The sequence below is a fragment of the Asterias rubens genome, chromosome 5 (genome assembly GCF_902459465.1).
Source record: "Asterias rubens chromosome 5, eAstRub1.3, whole genome shotgun sequence".
Taxonomy (NCBI): Eukaryota; Metazoa; Echinodermata; class Asteroidea; order Forcipulatida; family Asteriidae; genus Asterias; species Asterias rubens.
This window is the reverse complement of record NC_047066.1, coordinates 17,093,177-17,113,444: the sequence shown is the minus strand read 5'-3', so window position 1 is coordinate 17,113,444 and position 20,268 is coordinate 17,093,177. Positions and strand designations below refer to the sequence as shown.

The 20,268-nt window shown below is 37.1% G+C and overlaps 2 protein-coding genes and 1 pseudogene across 2 annotated transcripts in view; 2 read left to right on the top strand and 1 right to left on the bottom strand.

Annotated features, from left to right (window-relative positions):
• Window positions 1-1,360, bottom strand: LOC117290461. The gene is made up of 2 exons (XM_033771876.1): window positions 1,251-1,360; window positions 1-974 (listed from the first exon to the last, which is right to left on the bottom strand). Exons 1-2 carry the CDS (start codon window positions 1,300-1,302, stop codon window positions 1-3), a joined length of 1,026 nt encoding a protein of 341 aa, XP_033627767.1. The 5' UTR covers window positions 1,303-1,360.
• Window positions 1,361-3,099: 1,739 nt separating this feature from the next.
• Window positions 3,100-20,268, top strand: part of LOC117289963 (nucleoporin GLE1-like) — a 53,851-nt gene continuing 36,682 nt past the window's right edge. The window contains exon 1 of the mRNA XM_033771172.1: window positions 3,100-3,651. Within this exon, the coding sequence (XP_033627063.1) occupies window positions 3,649-3,651 (3 nt within the window). The 5' untranslated portion in view covers window positions 3,100-3,648. The remainder of the gene's footprint in view (window positions 3,652-20,268) is intronic.
• On the top strand, window positions 9,135-16,756 carry LOC117289962 (annotated as a pseudogene).

Sequence of the window (20,268 nt, the reverse complement as noted above, 5' to 3'; positions counted from 1 at the left end):
CTAGTTACTATTATCTACGGTTTCCACAAGCACCCGTTTTCTTTTTTCGTAACGGGCTCGCTTGCAGCATTCGTTGAGCGCTTCCACGGTCTTACTTTTAGAGTCTGTGTACCAGTCAGAAAATCCAGTAAATTGCATCTTGGCTTGATGGAAAATGCTGTGTATGATGACTCTGTCGAGCTGGGGGATTTTGCATCGCTTTTTGTTCTCATCTCTAGAGTTTCCAGTGACATTTTTGATGGCCAGTTCTTCTTTTGGTACCTCTCTTTTCAAGAGGCAGACACATAGCAGTTTTCCCTTTTCATTGTCTGATGCGTTGCGACGTCTTTGCTGCACTTCTCTCAACATGGCGTTGTAATCGGCAACAGAACGCACCAGAGTTTCACTTCCACCGAGTAGATAGGTGCCAGAATCAGGGCCCGACATAAGTTTTGCCGATTGCGGTTGTGACGGAGTTGTGTCCACAGCTGTTTCTTGTTCGGATGACGGCACTGAGATAGGTCGCATGAACTGATGGGCTTGGGTTGATGGACCTGATGGACGGCCTTGGGTTGATGGACCTGGCGGACCGTCTAGAATAGACGGACCTGGAAGACGGACTGGGACTGGTAGGCCTGTCGAGCGGACTGGGGTTGATGAAACGGACGGAGTGGGTGGATTTGATGGTTCTTCTAATATGTCTGGCGATATCTTTGAAGCCATGACTTTCACCAGCTCCCGAAGTCGATCTTGTTTGAAGTCGATGTCTAGTTGTTTTTTCTCCATCTCTTCTTGTTTCTCCTGCATTGTCACCAGGCGGGACTGAATGTCACCGAGAATATCAAGGATAAGTTCCGAAGTTTGTTCTTGACGGCTCATCTGGTTTTCAACATGAAACATCTTCCGAACTTCCGCTCTGTTTTCTGTGCGGATCTGCGTTCTCAGACCAGTCAGTGCAATGTCATCATCTGAATCATCACTGTCAATTTCAACATCTGTGAATGAATAAAGAAGTACATATTACGATTAAGTACGATCTTGTTTTTTAAGTGGCACGGAGTAATCTTTGAGTAAAACAAATATTCTTAAAGCCACGCTAGCATTTATTTATAGTGGCTGGTACCCAGAACGTGGTTTTTTTTGTAACGGCCTTTTACCTGAATTTTTCTCGGAAGGCATCCGAACTATGTCCAAATATTAATGATGATATTTTTGTTTAATATAATAGTGTTAAAAAACACTGATTAAATAAAGTGCTAATGTGAACTTACTTCTTCGCTTGTTGGGCGATCGGTCAATGCTGTCACAATCCTGGAAGTTCATCGTGAGCACGTTCAATGTAGATGAAACTAAATCTCAAAAACTAACCTAAAATATCACACTGGCAACTCAAATAAATACTTGTTTAACAGACTTTTGCTCGTAAATACTGTGACCGTGTTCAGCAGTATGGGACAGGTGTACTGGAATAGAAAGCTGAGGGAGAAACACAGTTATGTAGTAGCAACCCGTAGTTGTGACTGGACATCACTATAAATAGTCGCTATAGCGTAGGCCTAGCTATAAACAATAAACAACAACACTTCCAAAAAAGCGTCGGCCAGAGGTCTTTCGTCTTCCAGGTCAAAATGGAGTTTAAGTTTAGTCCATTGCAATGCAAAGGTTCATCTTTATTTAGCCCTCTTCCTGTGGTCATTGTTCCAAGAGGCCGATTCGCGCAACGAAGTTGATAACTTTTTTACGTGAGTTTGCAGATGGCTACAACTTCACGCCGAAACCATCCGAGCAACATCCAGATCACTTCATGGCATGGCATGAAATGGCTCAAAGGGCGACTGCGGGAACGCTTCAGTTTGCAGACTTGGACGAGGGTCTTGAGTCGCCACTTTCAGGTGAACAGCGAAGGTGCAAGCAAGGATGCAAGAAGGTTTTTCAGAGTGCAGCCGACATGGACCGACACGATCGTCTCATCCACAAGTTCAAGAAACTCTGAGGAAGGAGAGAAACTTTCTCTCAAACAAACCAAACGGCTCTTTTCAGAGCCACACACATTCAAAAAAGAGATTTAACATGATGCGTCTTTTTAATAAAAAGTGATTCAACTATTCATTTATAATTTCACAGATTTGTAATATTTATGTTTCAGATTTTCACCAAAATCGGACTCCAAATTTATTTATACTTTTCCAGGAAACAAATTTATATTAAAGCCCGAGATTGTCTGATCAACCTTGTCTGATCAACCTTAAACATAGAGAGTTTTATCTTAAACTTACAAACGGGAAGGGTATAAACAAAATGTTCTGATAATAAGATCTGTTAATTTATTCCAATTAAGCGTAAAACAAATAAGTACACACACATACATTAGGTATTTTTTATTGCAGTCTTTTTATTAATGCAATGGTTTTTCTTCTTCAATGCCAACAGTATGTTTAAAATTAAAATAATTCAAAATTAAACCTTCTGACGAGGACGTACTGATTACAATCCTATTTGCAGATCACACCCAAATTCAACAACCTGGTCATACGTTTATTAAAAAGATACACATTAGTTGGGAAACATTCTTAGTTGGTCACAACCAACCAAAAATTGAGTTCGTCTCGAACGCTCAAATCGAGTATACATGTACATGATGTACCCATGTGAGGTACATTGACGTTGCCAGCGCTAGGCTAAGCAAATACATGACAAAAAGAGGTAAAGTAGAATGTGAGGTTATACTTCATCGTTTTTCACGATTAAAAAAAGTATGTGTGGTATCTTTTGACGAGCATTTTAGAAATGGAAAAACACAGCGCAAAAATAACGCGTTAGAACATTTTAGTTTTTAAATTCATATTCATAGTCCACAACCGAACAGTCAAAGCTATAATCCCAACACAATGGACAGTAATCCGATTATAGCCCCTTTGTTCGGACTCCGGACGCCGAGACAAGCTCAGCGCACTGAAGCGTTTGAAGAACCTATCCCCCAATCGTCTCACAACCGCTGCTGAATCGTTTGCTACTGTAATCGTTTGACAATCGTGGATGATTGCCGAACCGGCCCTAAATGGACCGCGCGCCTTATGGCGGATTTTGTTGGGTGGAGAAAGTCAGTGGCCTCTCTTCTTTCTTGTGCTTGTGGCCTTTGCTTGGAAGTTGCTTGGGTCTTGAGAACAAACTAAACAGCTTCATAGCTGTGGTTAGTTCTTCCTCATTTCCTTGAAATGTTTCTTCAGCTTGACAGTGGAACTCTCCTTGGCCTCTGCTAGTCATTTTACAATGTCTCGTTTTTCAAAGTGTCAGCTCCGCAAACGCAACACCATTCTGTGCCTCTAAGGATTTCAAAGACTCCTTGAAAGTTGCCTCGTAGGCGAGTAGTCGGTGAGGGTGTGGTGGTCTTGCCATTGTATGTACATGTATGTGGGTGTCATTATGGCTAAAACAAGAAATGTTTTCCACATTAGTTGTAGTGTGTATGAGTGTTTTCACCCAATGGTCTTTCCCACCTACATTGTACATGGCAGAGTAACCACAGCACAGCATTGCACAACACTGGCAAAGATTATTTGTGAAAAAAACACTCATTGCTACATGTATCAAATGTCAAGAAACGGACTGGCTTGCAGGGCATTTGTGTTTTCAAACACGACTTATCTTATATAGGATTTGAGGCATTGCATGGTGAGGTACAAATGTATATTTGGTTTGCGGTAACACCATGTGTGTACATGTATCTACTTGCCAGGTAGAGTTTGTTCTAAGAGACTGTCTTGCTTTATTCTACTGCCGCGGAGTAGATAATCAGAGGTTCGGGAGACTTCTCAGTTCTGAAAAGAACTGAGTGTTACACACATGGTGTTACCCCAAACCAAATATACAACGACTTATTTTGTTTCTTAATACTTCTTTCTTCTTCTCAGTGCCCCTTGTCGCCTTACAAAAGTATCCTTCCTAAGCTCATATGAACTTGAAATTTCACAACGTGTTAGATATAGGAGATGAAACCGCTTCAGTTACGTCATGATGATGTCATTGGCTGTCAAATTACAAGGATTTTAAACATCAATATTTTTAATCTTTTAGATCTTTATTTTTCATTGTGTGTGTGACCTTGCTTGACCTCTACTTCCAGTCGAAACGTTGTAATTTAAAACTGGCAGTATTTTTGCGGGTGATTTCAACGTTGAAGTCGGGCAAGGGTCTGGTTTAAAAAAATAAGACTGATGACGTCACCAAATTTAGTAGCCCCTTCTAGCGGCAGGTTAGAAACGGGTATTGCTTAAAAGGTGCACTTTTTAAAGCTGTGTATCTGTCAAACCCAAAGTCTGATTGAGTTGAAACTTGGTGTACTGTTAGGGGCCCTTCACAATTATATCAACATTGTCGCGCACGAGCGTACAAATGGTACGCTTTGGGGGGGTTCATGTCGCCGTACGCTTTAAACAAAAAAATTAATGTTGATATTTGCACTCTGTGATTTTTTCAAAAACTTGACAACTTGAATTGTATGAAGCTGAAACTTCTACAGGTAACTACCGGTAATGTATATACATCTTCATTCACACTAAGCCCAAAATCCTCATCTGCAAAAGTTACAAAAACCCTTTAAATCACATTCATTAAGTGTCTATACATATGTATATAGACTTGTGTGGAAAAAAATTAATATTTTTTTCCGTAAACTTTTAGGGTGAGGGGGGGGGGTATTGAAAAGTGTACTCTTCACTTGTGAAATGTTGATAATTGTGAACGGCCCCTTAGTAAATGACATTGACTGCTAATAATGACGTCATCACATTGTTTTAAAAATAAAACAATTTTTGGGGCAATTTCCATCATTGTACATGTACATATCTTGAGACCAAATGCTGCAATCAACAAATTTCATTTTTCACCAGGCTTGTACGAACACCTTGGTTTGGTCTAAAGACAAACTCTTAATATCTAGAACTTCTTCTTCTCGTCCGTGATTGTCTGCTAATAAAATCACACTTCCAAATCTGATATAAAATTGAAATTTCACATGTAGTTTACTTTGCAAATGAAATTACTATGAAACACAGCCAACACCTACGTAAATTTGTTTACGTTTCGACTAGTATCACTAGTCATCCTCAGAACGATGCACCACCAGTCGGTTGGTGGCGCTGTTTCCTGCTACGGCCACTGGATGGATTGCTTGTGTCCTCCCCCGGGGTGGAACTTAGGGTATGAGGGGTCACATATAGTTAGATATTCAGTAAGAGATGAAACTCCCTCAATTTTATCATGATGATGTCATTAGGTATTGAACAATAATAATTCAAAGCTTATTATTTGAAAAAAATCATAACTCCTGAACCTTGCTATGAATTTTTAAAGTTCATACATCATGGAAAGGGCATTGAACACTGAATAATCAATCAAAACAATCATAGGTAACCTCATTTGACCCTGACTTCCTGAACATTTAAAACAATAACTGCTGATAAGTTCATCACAATTTTTACATCAGATTCTACAGTGTGAGTCAAAAAGAAGTTGATAGAGATCAAAACCCAATAACTAATGTACAAACAAGCATTCTTTCCTGCTTATCTGAAGAAAGAAAAAAAATCAAAGCACTTGAGAGAGTGCTGGTTAAATGTATACTTTACTGAATCTTTGAATGTCATTTGTTTGTTTGTTTGTTTGTTTGTTTGTTTGTTTGTTTGTATTCACCCAGTAGGTAATCTGGGGACCGGCGTAGGAATACACACCAACGAAGTGGGGACCGGACCTACAAGTGGGGACCGATTACCCGGTCCCCACTTGTTTGGAGTCTAAAAATGGTCCATTGAGGGCGCACTCTGTTCCACCGCAAAAATAGCGTCGGTCCCCAAATGACACCAAACAACCGTATTGTTGTTTTCCGGTCCCAAGATTGATGTGTGTTATCGTACAGAGTTTGTTTGTGCAAACTGCCTAAATGGAACTCTGAAGAGGAGCGCGCCCTCATGCGGCAAATTTTGGTATACCGCACCATGCTTCTGAAGGTTCCCGCGAGTCCATCGACGGTCCCGGGAAATCACCCACACACTCGTGTATTATCACCAGTGACTAGGCTGTACCCGTGCGTGTATTCTTCTTCGAGTGGTCCAAAGCTTCTATAAGATCTACTTAATTTAAGCAGTTTCGCCAAGTGTTTTTAAGGTAAGTTTTCCGAATTATCAATCGCACCCTTTTTTTTTCTTTTTTTTTTCGAATAAAGAATGATTTAGTCGAAGTAACCAGAAGAGAAAGTAGGTCTAAAGTTTAAGAAGTTTGAGTCGCAACGCGCAATCACTTTATATCGTCAGATTATACCGAGTAATTGCAGTAGGGCCTTTTACCTTAGTAGACCTTTTCATTTGAATCGTATATGGAACTATGTTCAAAGTAAGTTATAAATAAAATAGGCCTACAAATACTGATAACAGCTAATAAGGGTCACAGTGAAACCGATGAGTAAACTCGGAGATTTCGGTTTAAACGTGGGAAATTCACGCCGAGGCAAGTGATTTTAGCATCACCATACTTATGCACCTGACTCGACAAATTCAGCCCAATTACTATTTTAAACTGAACATAACGCACTGTGCACATAAACTGCTCAACAAAAGTTAGATTTTTTTGTTTAACGCCTATATTTCAAACATTTATTGACCCGCTTATAGTATAAAGCATATGAATGGAAAGCTGAAGTGTTCTTTTTTTAAAATGGTACCGCATTTGTAGCAGTCACATTTGTCAGAGCTGATCATCGTTGTCGCGAACAGAGGAAAGTCACAAACTGAAAGTGCCAAAATCACCATAATTTTTACACTGAATAAAAAAAAAAACAACCATATCAGTGACACAATTTTCAGCAAATAACAATTTTACATTTGATTATGAATTTTACGAACCTCAGTAGCGGGTAGACGATCCATATTCAGCAATAACGGCCTGACAGCTCCCCTAATCCATTTTAACTAATGCTGTACTATTGAAACAGGATTATTTGCTTTATTCAGCACTCATAGTGGTGATTTTGGCACATTCAGTTTGTGACTTTCCTCGGTTCGAGATAACGGTGATCAGCTCTGACAAAAAATGTGACTGCTACAAATGCGGTACCATTTTAAAAAAGAACACTTCAGCTTTCCATTCATATGCTTTATAAATATTTGATAGGCGTTTAAAAAAAATGCTGAACTTTTTTGAGCAGTTTATGTAATATCTTAGACATAATAATAATAATCGCGCAATACCTATATACGCAATACCTATATGAATGTACTCTACTAAAAGTTCAAATGTTGACTTTGAGTCTTAGTAATATATTTACAATTCTGTTGGTTTCGATTGAAGTATTGGCCAATTTACCCAAAAGACAATTGATATTCAAATCTTCTCTTGGTGCATATAAAATTATGTTAAACTGTGTGGGAAGGTTTTATTTCCCAAAATTTTAGCCAAATAGGCTAGATGACATTTCCATTGTCTAGATGGACCAGGGCTTGGTAGGGGCCATCCAGCTGGTGCAAAAGACTGTGCAAAGCTTATGCATTTTTATATATTCGAAATTCAAAGTTGGTCCCTACCTCCATGGTCCCATCACACAGTTAGAGGTTTACATAAGCACGATTCTGTTTCTTCAAATACTTTAGTTTATTGCAAATTATGGCTGTACAAATTATACATATTATTGTGTGGAGTAAGATTTGGCCATGAAATGAAAATACAAAGTTAAAAGAAATCGACCAAGAAAACCCGAGAAAAAGACTTGACCTCCAATTCCGGTTACTTATACAAAACTAAGAATTTTGCCAAACTGACTTTCATGGCACTATGAAACTGACTTCCTCATTGAAAGTAGGAATTTTCTCTAATTCAAAGATCTATTTCTCTTTCACCGTGCTTTAAGGGCATAATTTAAGGAAATTGCAATTCCCTTAAATCACCTTCAAAAAACATAGTCTCCAAACCATGATTTCAAGGGATGGTCTCAATCCAAGCCCAGACCTCTCCATGCATCCAAGCCAAGACCTCTGTAATTCTGGAATTATTCTCTAGAATGTCAGTGTCCTTAACCATTGCTGGCTGGTGACCTCAGACAGGGTGAAACCACAAGGCTGACCAATAAGACATCAATCAGGTTGACTTCCCCACTTTAAACAGTAATCTATCTAGCTGTGTTATGCCAAGGACACCTTGAAAACTTGCTGACTCCTTGCATTAAACCACACTACACACAGACACCCAAGATAGCCTTAGTTCTACCGTGGAGGGTTTTACTCTGTTAAACATACTATATTTTGATGTGTTTTTAATATAAGTCTTTTCAAAACAATGTTTGAAATGCAATTATTTCAAATAGTTTAAAGTCCATTATATTCACTTCTTCACTGATGGTTAGATAGTGATAGGTAGAAGCCCCAGCTTATAAGTGTGTAATGCCGGTAAATGGATGAGAACGTGGTTTAGAAAGAGTAAGTTATTATTATTAACAATTAAAACAAAAACTGTGAAAATGCCATCACATAGGCGATCACGTTTTAGGGAAAATATGAAAAATGGTTCAATGTTTTCTTATTTGTTGATACTTAGATGCTTAAATAAAATCCAATTGAAATAAAGCATTTTAGTCCATTAAAAAAACTTTTGTTCAATAAACAGCATTAGTTTTTGTTATTCTTCTAATGTGCTGTTTCTTGTGCTTTTTATGTGTGTGCATAAATTTGCTTTCTATTATATTTAATTTCAATTTTTATTGTAAAGTGTATGGTCTATTTTGGAAATGCGCTATATAAATCTTTTTAATAATAATAATAATAATAGATTTAGAGCCTCAAATGTCAACTTAAATAAAATCCAATTGAAATAAAGCATTTTAGTCCATTAAAAAAACCCAAAAATTTGTTCAATAAACATCATTAGTTTTTGTTTCTTTGATGAAAGTCCAGTCCTTAAATTTTTTTCAAGTGGAAGGAAAGGCTGAAGTTATGTATATATTTGTTTCTGTCATCCTCCAGCCAGCTAAGAAGTACATCGATATTGTACTCCACTAACTTTTCTTGGACAGAATTGACATTTTTTGTTTTCACTAAAATGGGGAGGGGGTGGTGTCGGGTTGCAAGATACCTTTATTGTACATACAGAAAGTGTGTATCACCTAGTAGGTAGGCCTACAGTGTACGTGAAAGCCTTTCAAAATACTGATCACGTTCATTGGATGTATTTCTTTGCAGACAATAGTTGTCAGCAATGTCACGGTTGAGGACAAAACGACTCACTCCGACGCAGCAGGCACATGCTGCATGCAAGAACCAACAAGATAATGATGGGTTTGAAGTGAAGTACATTAATGACTCCATTGGTAAGTTGCAATACGAAGCTGAGCTGTCCTTGGATTTATTATTTCTGCTTTTTTGAGTCTCTTGATGTTGTTTATATTAATCAAATTTCTGTATATGATGGTTATTTACATGTGAAATTGATAGCATTTAACCAAGGCAAAGACAAGCTAAGATCATTTAATTTGATTACCATTATGGTTAATACATGAAATGTACTTGGAAAGTACATTACTCCTCAAAACAGAAATGGTATAAACGAGCCATATAGGCTACAGTCACACATTAAGGACTACACTTAAACATACATTTTATGAGTGCAACCAGATTAAATTGTATTCAAGCTTACTTATTTTTACTTTTAACAGGGTATGGAACATTCACCACAAGAGAGTTTGCACAAGGGGATTTTCTTCTTCAATATCGTGGCGAAATAATCACTCACGAAGAAGGTGAGCACCGGCAAGAGAACTACCCTGTCGACAAAGGAAGTTTCTTGTTCTTTTTTCAGGACAAGGGAGGCAAATACTGGTAAGTTATATTAATCAGTCACCGTAAGGAAACCTGTTGTGCTTATTTTTTGTTTATTGCACGAACACACTATGAAAAGGACTTAAGTGTCCCCAACAATTATAGGGAAGTAATTGTTAACACTGTTTTGTATTGAACAAATCAAATAAAACACAGGTAAATACATGATCTGTGTTTTTTAATTTGTTGTGTAACTTTCTTACAGTGTGGATGGTACCCAATCAGATGGTGCTTGTTGAATGGTAAATGATGAGCATGTAAGAAAGTCAAATACCCAGATGAAGGTAATGTCTGTTGATGGAACACCCGTGTTTGTGCCTGTTCGCTCGGTGCATCATTCCAAAGGGGGAGGAGCTTCGATATGATTATGGAGATGATAATGTTCCATGGAGAAAAAAGGTGAGGCAATATAGCACATTTATATAATAAAGACGGAAAAATCTTCTTTTTTGTAATACATATTAAAAAAGACTTTAAGACATATTCAAAAAACGTGCACATTAAAAATGCAGAGTGAGGTGTATGCATCTACAATAACCTCTATACTTCTTTCTTACACTCAGATCAATTCATGGTTGTTTTAAATTGGAAGCAAATATTGTATTAATAAAAGACCTACACAAATATATTTCATATTTATTTATTGATCCTTTTTTTTCCTTTTAGAATGCTGCTAAAGATTCTAGTGAGGAGTCCCATGAGGTATGTCGTTAAAAACCTTTTGTATTGATTTTTAGCAGCAATAGTTTAATGTATAAATAAGTGAAGAAGTGTCTGTTTCTTGTAAGCTTAACTTTAAGCTTTTATAAAAGGAAACTGAACAATACCACATGCTTTTAACCGGAATTCTTTACAATTCTTTCAAATTTGAATGCACATATACTATAACTGAATATAGGTGATGGTAACCCAGACTTCTTACGTGTAAGCATTGTAAAGGGACTTATACAAGTTGTTCGTCACTCTGTAAGACTCTGATGGTGATAATGTAACCTGGAAACTGGAACACTTTGAAATAAATAAATAAATAATATAATTAGCATCCAATAAATACAGACTTTGGGGGAACTCGCTTGCAAAAAGAAAATGTTTACCTAGGATCGAGTGAGCATAAAGTCGTGAGGCAATTTGATGAGAAGAAACATTGACAACTGACTTTTTATGAAACAAGAAAAAACATTTATATAGGATATTTTACCCACTAAAAACTTCAACAGAAAGACTAATGGAAAGAACAAAAAACTGAATAAGGTCAACTCGACTAGAATTTGAACTCGAAGAAAACAAACAATATTTTTTTTAATTGTGATTCAACAATTAACATATCGCAAATTCGTTATAACCAAATAATAAAATTAAGAAGAGTTGTAAAATCGAACCAGCAAAAAAAAAAAAAAACATCTAAAATTAACAATAATTACACCCAAACACAGTATCAAAGTTATAGCCAACATTTTAGCCAGAAATATGTCAAAGATGCCAGTCTGCACTTTTAGTCTTATCTGGAATAAATAAGCAAAGTCTTGGGGGAAAGGACCTTGGGCCACAATTTAATGGGGCCGTAAATAACAAGAGCAATAAACGTATCACTTGGGAAAAGGCAAATGAGGTCATGGAATGGCAGTCAGCACTGACTAATGCTTTGTTAAAAGAAAATTGGGAGGAAAAGAAAACCACGACCTAGGAGGTGAAATTATACAAGAAAAAAGGATTATCCAGCCATGTCACAACAATATTCAGTTTATCTTTTTTTTTTCTTCTTCATATTATTGTGTTTTTTGGCAGTTGAGACAATGTACGTCATTACATTACCATACATTGTGCTTGGACATGGTTAAATACACTTGATGTTTTTACTTCAGATTTTAAAATAGAAATGCTGTGGAAAAATATTACAAATCAAAGATGGTTTGGTCTTAGAAATGTTAACATAGGAAACATTGGACAATTTCAATAACCCTATTATGGCCTGAATACATATAGAATGATATTTAGACTCATACTTTATTATTTTTCATGTCCTGCTCATTGGTGCTTTGAATCAGCCCACATGGCAATTATATTACTGACAATTTTTCCAGTTTTGCCTTGCTTGTGCTGCGATTGTAGACATAATAAATGGATATATATATTTTTTTTCTGGAAACCTTCCCTTAATCCCCTGCTTCCCTTTTTTACTATAAATGGATATGTTTTTGTTTGTCCTTTTTTCACGCCTCTGACGAAGGATCGAAAGCTAAGGCCATCTCCCCTCTTATGCGTGTATATGTATCTTCGTAAAATGAAGGAAGACAACATTTACAGGAGTAGCTATTACAAATATTGGTTGAGAATTTTAATTTTTTATTTTTATTTTTTTTCATTGACAGTGTTACAAATGGATTCTACATTATGTGAATTGTTTTAAAATGTTCCTTATTATTAAAGGTTTCGAGATGGGCAGAAAAACTACAAAAACTAAAAAGTATGGACGACTCCAAGAAACGAAAAGTTGGCATGATTGTATTCAGCAAATCGCTGAGTATTGCTGAGGGAAGCAACGGCTCACAGGTCTACCTGGGAGCTTTCAACAACTGTCCCATTGCAGTCAAGCGTGTGAATACTGAAATGGTAGGAGAAGAAGTCTCCATATTTAAAGAGCTTCAAGGAAAAAACCTCAATCATGTTTTGAAGACAATGTGTATTGAGGAAGATGACGACTTCACCTACTTTGCAACTGAGCTGTGTGAGTACAACATGCAAGACATCATCGAAGGCAGAGTTTCTGCAATTGACCTGTCAGATAGTAACCGAAAAGATCTGTGCCTTGGTTTCCTGAAAGGTCTGCAGGAATTACACCAACATGGTATTGTCCACAGAGACATAAAGCCTGCAAATGTGTTGCTTGGTAAGTTAAATAAACTTCCTATATATCCTCCTTTTTGAAAGAGGTTTAGGTCTTTTATATATTTATATATATATTCCTCCAATGATGTAACAATTGTACACAACATCTGTGGTGTTATACTGTGTTATACTGATTAAAATCCTCACTTGCCCTTTTTCAGATGCTATTGTTATTTAAAAACATAGATTTGTAAGCAAACAAAACAAGTTTAATAAATTGCATTTGCAAAATTATAGATTACAAAAATGTACCTGTCTCAAGCAGAAATTGATCGTGAATTCAATTTAGTCGAGATTATGATTAAATGCACTCAATTTGTGTAATCAATGTAGATAAAACAGGTGCTGTAAAGATCGGGGACTTTGGAGTGTCTAGATTGATCTTGGGGAAAACCACTCTATTAACCAACGCAATCGGGACTTTCTGCTGGATGTCAGCAGAGAGTCTTCAAGGAGATATGGTCAGATACAAGAAATCTTCAGATGTACAGGTATGTAATATTAGTTTTATACAGTGATAAACTTGCACAACACAGGTGGGTTGCACAACACAGATGGGCACAGCATTTATTAAAATTCATTCATGCTATTTCTTTCACAGCAAGACTATTTATTAGTAGAGTTGCTTATGTAGAGATGTGCTTACGTTAAAATTGTATTATTTCAGATGGCTGGCTGTCTCATCTTTTATGTTTTGACTGATGGCCACATTCCGCACGAAACAACATCCCCTTACACAAATGAGCCAGAGGGTGTTGTGCGAAACATGAAAGCGGGTACATTTCAGTTATCTCATCTTGGGAGATTTTCATCACTGCAGCCCTTAATAGAGAGGATGGTCAGCCCAGCTGCACAATCAAGGCCCCCCATACAGGAATGCATTGACCTTTTTCAAGGTAATATTTGATTGATATTATTTATAATCTTTTGTATTTTATTTACTATTTGTTTATTTGTTGATACTATTTATGTATTTTCTCTAACATTATATTGTATGTATTTGTTTAAACATTGAGTTATTTTATTTATTTATTATTATAACTTTTTGGGGAGAGTGGGTGTCAATGCTTGGTTTTCTCACACATGCATGAGTGGTTTCCACATTTCGAGCTTCCTGTAGCTTTCAGTTGACTTCAACGAATAGATGTACTTTCTAATTATTAATATTATTATTATTATTATTATTATTATTTTTTTTTTTTTTTTTTTTTTTTTTGGGGGGGGGGGGATTGATTGAGTAAAAACTAAACCTGATTTTATAACACTTAATCAGATTTTGGGGGAACGTTGTCATGGTACTTCTACAGCTCTAAACTGAACCGCTACACCCTGTATCCTGTAATGCTTTTAATGCACTATGTGTGTACTAGTGCATACCTCTGTCCTATCATGGCGCGGCCTAATTATTTTTATACACAGAACTTACAAGCCCCATCACTTCAACAAAGAAATCCTCCATGACCACAAGTGTATCACTTGTTGCAACAATGCTGAACTCTGAAGAAGTGGTGAGTGATTTCTTTATTTTTGTTAAGCTTAATATTGGATTTCACTATGGATTTCACTTTCCTGTTTGAGTAATTTGTTACGAATGATCGGATTTATACATGCAGTTGCTTTTTGGATGCAAAGTGTATTGGTTTTGTTGTTGCTGTTGGTGGTTTGTTTGTGTGTCATTAACTCAATGTTTGATAAGCAGTGTGTACTCAGTGATTAGGCACAACATGAAACTCTGCCCTCATGATGCACAAAGTATGCAAGGTTTGTCACACATTGATGTAAGGGTGAAACTAAAACAAATTTGAAATAATTAACTATTTCATCTTTCATTTTGGACAGTTTGGAATTAATTTTCTATCAAGAGATTTTCTAGCAGTGCTCTATTGGTTAATACATGAGCAAATCTTGTGTTTTGATGTTGCAATGATGAATTTTGTTTGCTTTTAAGCAATGTGAGTGGGAAGTTCCTATTAAATATGAATACATACAAAGTCAATCGGATCTTACCTCATTTTTTATCAAGCCTCGCAAAGCTTAAGACTCTGTGTATTAGTTGTCTTTTTGTTTTTTTGTTTTTATGCAGAGGCAAGTCAAAGACCTAGCATTTGTGAACAACTGTCTGTGCACAACTAATTTTGACAGTGTTACCACCCATGTCATCATTAAAGCAGGTAAATGCATTGCTAATGTGAAAAATCTTGTAGATTTCATCTATTCTGTAGTTCAATTTACTAACTCACAATTACACAAAATCTTGTCTCGTTTTCACAATAGTTGACTGCAATTAAAATTGACAGGCTGGCATTCTTGTAGAACATATGTTTTCTGAAATGACAATTTGTTATTTTTAATTCATAATTTTAAAATGTATAGATGATGAAGACATTGCATTGGATAGATCCCTCAAGTTCTTTCAGGGAATAGCTGCCTGAGTTTGGATTCTTACCTTCAAATGTAAGTTATTTGTGAGCAATCATGTGCAAAGTACCTTATTACATTTTTCATTACTATTATGACTGCTGTTATTTAATGTACTATAAAGTTGTGCAAATGGAAATAAACCAAACACAAAAACAACCAACAAATTGTGTATTATTGGTTTAGACCTAAAACTTGATTTTGTGTGTTACAAGTTGGTACCTTAGTTGGCAGCCCTTGAGGTAGTCATCAATTTTTCAACCATTTTTATTCGAAGAACCGAAAGCAATTTACCAAGGCTTTTGTACTACAAGTATTTTCTTATTTTATAACATTTAAATGGCATTTTTGTTAAAACAAAACAGTGTAATAAAATGTTTTTCAAATCATTTGATCATTTTTTATCTGCAATGTATGTCTTCTACATTGTCAATTATTTTTAACAGGGGTGACAGCTTCATTGAAAGTAGAATTTCTTCTCCCAGAGGTCGACTATGAGGTTAAAGGCGATGCCATCAATTGAAAAACACTGGGTCCAGAGCATGCTAGGTTATGGACAGGTGCACCATTACTGCACGACTACAAAGTACTGCTAAAGGGCCAATCTGTTACTATTGCTAGAGGTAAACTTTAAATGTAGTGTTACAATGTATATATGATATCATCCCATACCTAACTACTTATTTTTATGTTTGCAATTTATTATTTCGTTCATTAATGTGATCATGAAATGTTCTATTTCAACAACGATTCTAATGAGTAATGTAAACAATCAAGTTAGAATTTCTAACCAACTGGCACATCAATGGCTTATACAATGTTGTGATACTTTAACTTGTTTACCCAGCTGATGCAAAAAAATCTGCTGTTATTGTGTGGGGCAACTCCAGTGGACACTCCTGATGTGTTGAACTTTCCATCGGAGGTCAAAAGTCTGATCATCTACCTGTCAGAGGTCACCTCAGAAGATGCATTTTCAGACAGCAAATTTAATGAGCAACAAGTTCCTGCGTGGCTCCCTACAAATTTGAAAGAGTAATTTTTGCTAAGAATGATATAATGCCACTCAATCAAAAAATGTCATAAACTCATTTCTTTGTTTCGTTCTACCAGATGAATAATATTATTTAGATCTAGAACCACCATAACATTATCCTCATAAAAATTGACATGGGAGTTGTTGAGACTCAAATCACAAGCTTTAGCAGTATCGTCCGAGCGTAGCGATGATTAATGCTAAGGAAATTTATGATATTTTGAAAGTATTTGTTGTACTGATTATTTGTGTGCCATTCAATTTAATTGCTTTAATTCTGTATTGCAGAGCTGAATGAAAAATACAAAGCGCCAATTGTTCAGGTTGAATGGCTGCTTGGATGTATTGGCTCCTACAGCATCTTGCCATTAGAGGAGCATCTTCTGTTCTCCAATAAAGATGGTAAGCTCCCCCTTACATTTAATTATTGTTATTCTAAAAAATGTAGGCTAACGCAATATTTGAAAATGTGAATTTTTTTCTCTTGATATCATGAATGCATTTTTTCACTCATTTTGTTTTATGATTAGTTTGTGTCCTTCTCAGGGCAATCGTGCACGCCCGAACTAGAAGAATGTTCTTTCCCATTGGATGATACCCCTGACTGGTACTGCAAAAGAGTTAGTACTTGTTCTGTCTATGGACCATGCAGGCAATATTCCACATGTACAATGTATAATTAACAAGTTCACCAAACCATTTAACACCTCATATAAGGATGAGCCTATGAGATTAATGATGAGAACCATATTGGATAATGTTGGATGAGGCCCAGCCTTGCTGATCTAGCTTTACGTCATGTAGGCCCTACACTGTGGTAGATTATGCTTGTAAACGGTTTATTGTCACTTATCAAAGAAAAGTATGGGTTTGCTCTTTGTAGAGTTTTTTTGGTTTATGCAAACTCACTTGACTTCATGGGATCCAAGCACCAGTGATTACATTTAGTTCACTAGAAAGTGAAAAAAGGAGCTGTTGATGACTTGATTTTGGCTTTCGCACGAAAGTAATTTAGAAATTACAAAACGTGATTCTTGAGCCACAAAAGAATACATTTCAGAGGTCACAAGCGACCGCTCGTTGGTCATGTTTAACTTCAGTATCACTTCGAAAATCTTCACTCCTACTTCTATTGTGAATAACACACATTACACTGCAAAATCTGGGGTGTTAAATTGATTCTCTTGTTATCTATGTGACAACACCGACACGGTGTTAATTTCACCAACGATATAGTAATGGGGATAAATAACACCACGTTGGTGTTGTCACATATAGATACCAGGAAGAATCAATTTAACACCCAAGTTTTTGCAGTGTAGTAACACGATGTTTTTAATAATTACAAGAGCATACAAGAGCACATTGTAGTAATTAATTAATTTATTGTAGTAATTAATTTTGTTTCATTGTTTTTCTTTTCTTTTTTAGAGTGATCGATCTGATGATGACAACGAGTCATCAGGGACTGATTACAAGCCTTCTGAAAGCTCCTCTGATGACAGCAGTGCAGAGGAGGAATCTGAGGCACCAGAACATGTAAGAACATGTAAGAGACAATCACACTTGTGACACAAATCAAACTAAAGAGATTAACAGCAGAATTGTGAATAGTGGACCTCTTAATCGTATACAATCAATTGGTAATTGCAGCAACCATAACATTAAAATAACATCAAACTCTTGAAAATGCAAGCACTTCTTATCTCCAGGAAGCCTAATTAGTGCAAAATGAAGACACCTCTTGCATGGCAAAACCCCTTAATTAAGAAACCTATCATTTAAAGGAAATAGGGACATTTTAGTTTTATTTATTTCCCCTTTGTTTTTTGTTTTGTTTTGTTTTTATATATAGATAAATCAACCTACATGTAGTGAACACCCAAATAGCCCCAGCACGTCAACCAACCACCCCACAAAAAACAAATCAGCAAACGCAGCTGAAATGTATGTTGCCGATGTAAGTACTTGCAAGGGCAATTATTGCCTTTACTGCGAAATCAAACAAAGAAAACTTGCGCGCCATTGCACACGTTTCCATTCCAAAGAGACTCTTGTAGCAGAGGCTCTAGCCATCCCAAATGAGGAATTGAAACAAAGGCGGCGCAAGTGGCAACATATAACAAACCTTGGCAACCACGCACATAACATTGAAGTACATCAGTGTGAAAAACAAGATCTAGTAGTACGAAAAAGGCCTCGTGATAATAGAGTGGGGAAGCATACAGTTAATGATTATGTGCCCTGCAGCCAGTGTCTTGGATATTTTCACCGCCTTTCCCTCTGGAAGCACAAATTAAGTTGTCCATGTGTCAAAGATACAAACCAATTTACGAATAACCCCGTTAGGAATGGACGGTTGCTTATCCCAACCGAATTCAACGTTACATTCCAGGTAAGTAATATCCTCCAGGACATGAAAAGAGATCAGGTGTCACTAATTGTAAGGAATGATAGGGATATACTTCAGGTTGGAGGCCATGTCTTTTCCAAGTGTAACTCGGTTAGAAGGGGGGATAAGGCCAGGGAAAAGATGAGGACATTAGCCAAGGTGCTTGAAATTTCTAGGGAGACAAGCAGCACAATTGAGCAGGCAAAGGACTTAGTGGTGCCATCCTCCTTTGATAATGTTGTCAAAGCGGCTCTCACTTTGTCTGGTTATGACGAAAGTAACCAATCCTATCATGCGTACTCTACCGCTTTAAGGGTTGGTTTTGCCCTGACAGACTTGGCTACTGTTGTTAAGAATAACTATATTCGACAACAAAGTCGTGATAATGTGTCCATGTTAGAATAATAATAATAATAATAATAAACGAGACTTATAAAGCGCATTTACAAAATTCAATGCACTGGAAGAGTGCTACGGAAAAGACGATTATGAGAATAGATGTGTTTTTAATTTACTCTTGAATGTCTGGAGTGTGTTGGTGTTCCGAATATGACTTGGTAGGGCGTTCCAGCACCGGGGACCAGCTACTGAAAAGGACCGGTCCCCTGCCATTTTGTGTGTGCGAGTGGAAAGTTCATGTATCTGCAGGGACTCATCGTCCACAGCAAGAGAGATCCTGGAAATCTCCCAAGATTCTCCCTCTAACTGAGGACTGCGTTAAATTCAATGCTTTCTTAAAGCGTAGCGAAGAAAGCTTGAAAGCAGCAGGATTCTCCGATGCTACGTACACAGAACTGGCAAGAGTCACATTAGCTCAGGTCATTCTGTACAACAGGAGATGTCCAAAGGAAGTTGAACTCCTTACTGTTAAACACTACATGGACAGTATTGCAAAAAAAAAACAGTCCATGATGAACTAAGGAAGTCCCTCACTGCCCCTGAGAGCATTATTGTAAGGGGCAAAAGAGGAAGAGGAGTTCCAATACTACTCCCTCCCCACTTAAAGGAGAGTATGGACCTTCTTGACGAGCACAATGCAGGCAAACTGTATATGTTTTCAAGAGAGAGTGACAGTGCCTCCACTCCCATCAGGGCATACCAGGTAATGGCCCAACTTGCGTCTGTGGCAACACCTAAACTAAAACATCCAGAAAATGTCAGGTGCACTAAACTACAGAAGCACCTGGCCACACTTTCCCAACTACTTGACCTCAAAGACAATGAACTTGAGCAACTGGCTAACCACATGGGCCATGATGTTACAGTTCATCGTGAATATTATCGACTTCCGATGGAAACACTCCTTCTGGCCAAAATGAGCAAGTTGTTGAACCTTGCTCAGGAAGGAAAAACGTCTCAATTTAAGGGTAAGACACTTGAAGAGGTGAGTCTATCAAAGGACGAGTCACTACCTCCTACCTACGAGGAAAGTGACAGTGAAGATGACTCAGACCATGAAGACGATGCAATGGAAGGTGAACTGGACTGTATAGATCAGGAAATGGAAGATGACAATAGTAGACACTCACGTGGACGTGGACAACCAAAGAAAAAAACCCTGTCTAAAACCTCGGGCATCGATTTCAAAAAGTGGGAACCCCCAAAATCTCAGAAAATATTGCAAATGGACAAAAAAACAAGAACAATTTATTCTGGGTCAAAAGGAGGTGCGGTCAAAAAGAGTGCCCGGAAAGACTCTG

Excerpts from the sequence above, each read along its gene's own strand:
- LOC117290461 (XM_033771876.1), bottom strand. The coding sequence starts at position 1,302 with ATGAACTTCCAGGATTGTGACAGCATTGACCGATCGCCCAACAAGCGA. Across the intron at positions 975-1,250 it reads ATCGCCCAACAAGCGAAGAA|ATGTTGAAATTGACAGTGAT; the intron begins GTAAGTTCACAT and ends ATTCATTCACAG.